Here is a 1,667-nt window from a genome sequence, read left to right on the forward strand (position 1 = left end):
TGCTGCCACCCGCGTCGGCTGAGGCGGTGGGCCCGGCGCCCCCGGGGGCTGTGCGCTGCGCCCTCGGGGACCGTGGCCGCGTGCGGGGCCGGGCTGCGCCCTACTGCGTGGCTGAGCTCGCCGCTGGCTCCAGCGCACTTTCCCCACTGTCCCCTCAGCCTGGCTTTGATGGGCCCCCGGGAGCTGGCCAGCGGGGTGTCCCGCAGCCGCTGTCCGGCCCGTGCCGGCGAGGATGGCTCCGGGGCGCCGCATCCTCCCGCCGCCTGCAGCAGCGCCGCGGGTCCCAGCCCGAAACCCGCACAGGGGACGACGACCCGCACCGGCTCCTGCAGCAGCTCGTGCTCTCGGGAAACCTCATCAAAGAGGCCGTGCGGAGGCTCCATTCGCGACGGCTGCAGTTACATGCAAAGTTTCCCCAGCGTCCGCTCCTGGGGCCTCTGTCGGCCCCGGTGCATGAGCCCCTTTCACCCCTCAGCCCTCGTGCGGCCTGCAGTGACCCTGGAGCGTCCGGGAGGGCGCAGCTGAGACCTGGCGATGGTGTTCTTGTCCCTGGCAGCTAACACAGCCGAGGTGGCCACAGCGCCAGCCTCTGACTGGAGGGCAAGGGATTCCCCCGAGGGCGGCAACCCTGCTCAAACTGGTGAACTCGCGCTTTTGGAAGCAGAGAAAATAAGCTAATGAAGACGGGGAACCGAAAAATCGCGAATGTTTTCGCGGGGAACTGAGGTCGAGGGCCCCGATCTGTTTGAAATGCAGAACGGGGTTGGCCCTACTAAGGGCAGATTTGACAGAGCGCGCCCCGAGCGCACAGTCAGTAGGACTCCGTGGGGCGTGGCCCGACCCGGCCGCGCAGCCTCTCAGGGTGCTCCAGCCGCAGTCCACGCTTCTCAGGGTCGCCGAGCCCTGGAACGACGGAGAATGATCCCAGTTATTTGCTTTACCTTTTCAGGGCTGGTTCCTGATCCTCTTTGGGGGCGGGGAAGATGAGCGAACGATAATTTCAGGGGGCACCCCAATCTGCCAGACTTGAAAATTTACGACACTTAAAAAAAAAACCCCATCTCACGTCTTTGGGGTTGCTGGTTCTTAATATAAAACACGCGGTACCATGAAAGGACCCTCTCGGGGTTGAATAGGAGTAACCTTTTTCTCTGCTCTGCAACTGGCTGCCTTTTTCAGCGTGGTGGGGAAGGCTGTACCCTACGGGCGGGGGTGGGAGGGGGCAAAGGGGAGGGGGGTTGAATGGCGGAAGGGTAGGGTGAGGTGCAGAGTGGGGACCCTCGGTCCTCTCCAAAGTGTATTGTCACAGTCGGCCAGACCCTCCTTGGGTTCAAGGTCATTTTCCTGGGTGCACAACTGGTTGTGGGGCTCCAGCAGAGCAGAGTAACCTGGCTCTGCCTGTACCTGGACAGGAGTGCCATATTTTGCAAGTGCTGGAGTCTCTTGAGGACACTCGCGGTGCCACCACCACGGGTGTGAAGGTGGGGACGTGCTGGGCGCCTGTGCTTCCCGCGGTCGACCACCGCCCCTGGCCGCGCTCAAGGCTTTTACAGAAACTAGCCTGAGACGTGGCCCCGGGTCTCTCCTCTCCCTCTCGGCTCTGCTGTCCTGCTCAAGTGGGTGGCGCTGGGGGCCTGGGCTGGGGGCTAGGGAGACGCCGCGTGAGG

The 1,667-nt window shown here is 63.8% G+C and overlaps 1 protein-coding gene across 1 annotated transcript in view; it reads left to right on the forward strand.

Annotated features, from left to right (window-relative positions):
* The window catches only part of FRAT1 (frequently rearranged in advanced T-cell lymphomas 1), a 2,446-nt gene extending 1,416 nt beyond the window's left edge, over positions 1-1,030 (forward strand). The window contains exon 3 of the mRNA XM_008573237.1: positions 6-1,030. Within this exon, the coding sequence (XP_008571459.1) occupies positions 6-560 (555 nt within the window). The 3' untranslated portion in view covers positions 561-1,030. The remainder of the gene's footprint in view (positions 1-5) is intronic.
* Positions 1,031-1,667: the final 637 nt, after the last annotated feature.

Source organism: Galeopterus variegatus, unplaced genomic scaffold (genome assembly GCF_000696425.1).
Source record: "Galeopterus variegatus unplaced genomic scaffold, G_variegatus-3.0.2 Scaffold891, whole genome shotgun sequence".
Classification (NCBI taxonomy): domain Eukaryota; kingdom Metazoa; phylum Chordata; class Mammalia; order Dermoptera; family Cynocephalidae; genus Galeopterus; species Galeopterus variegatus.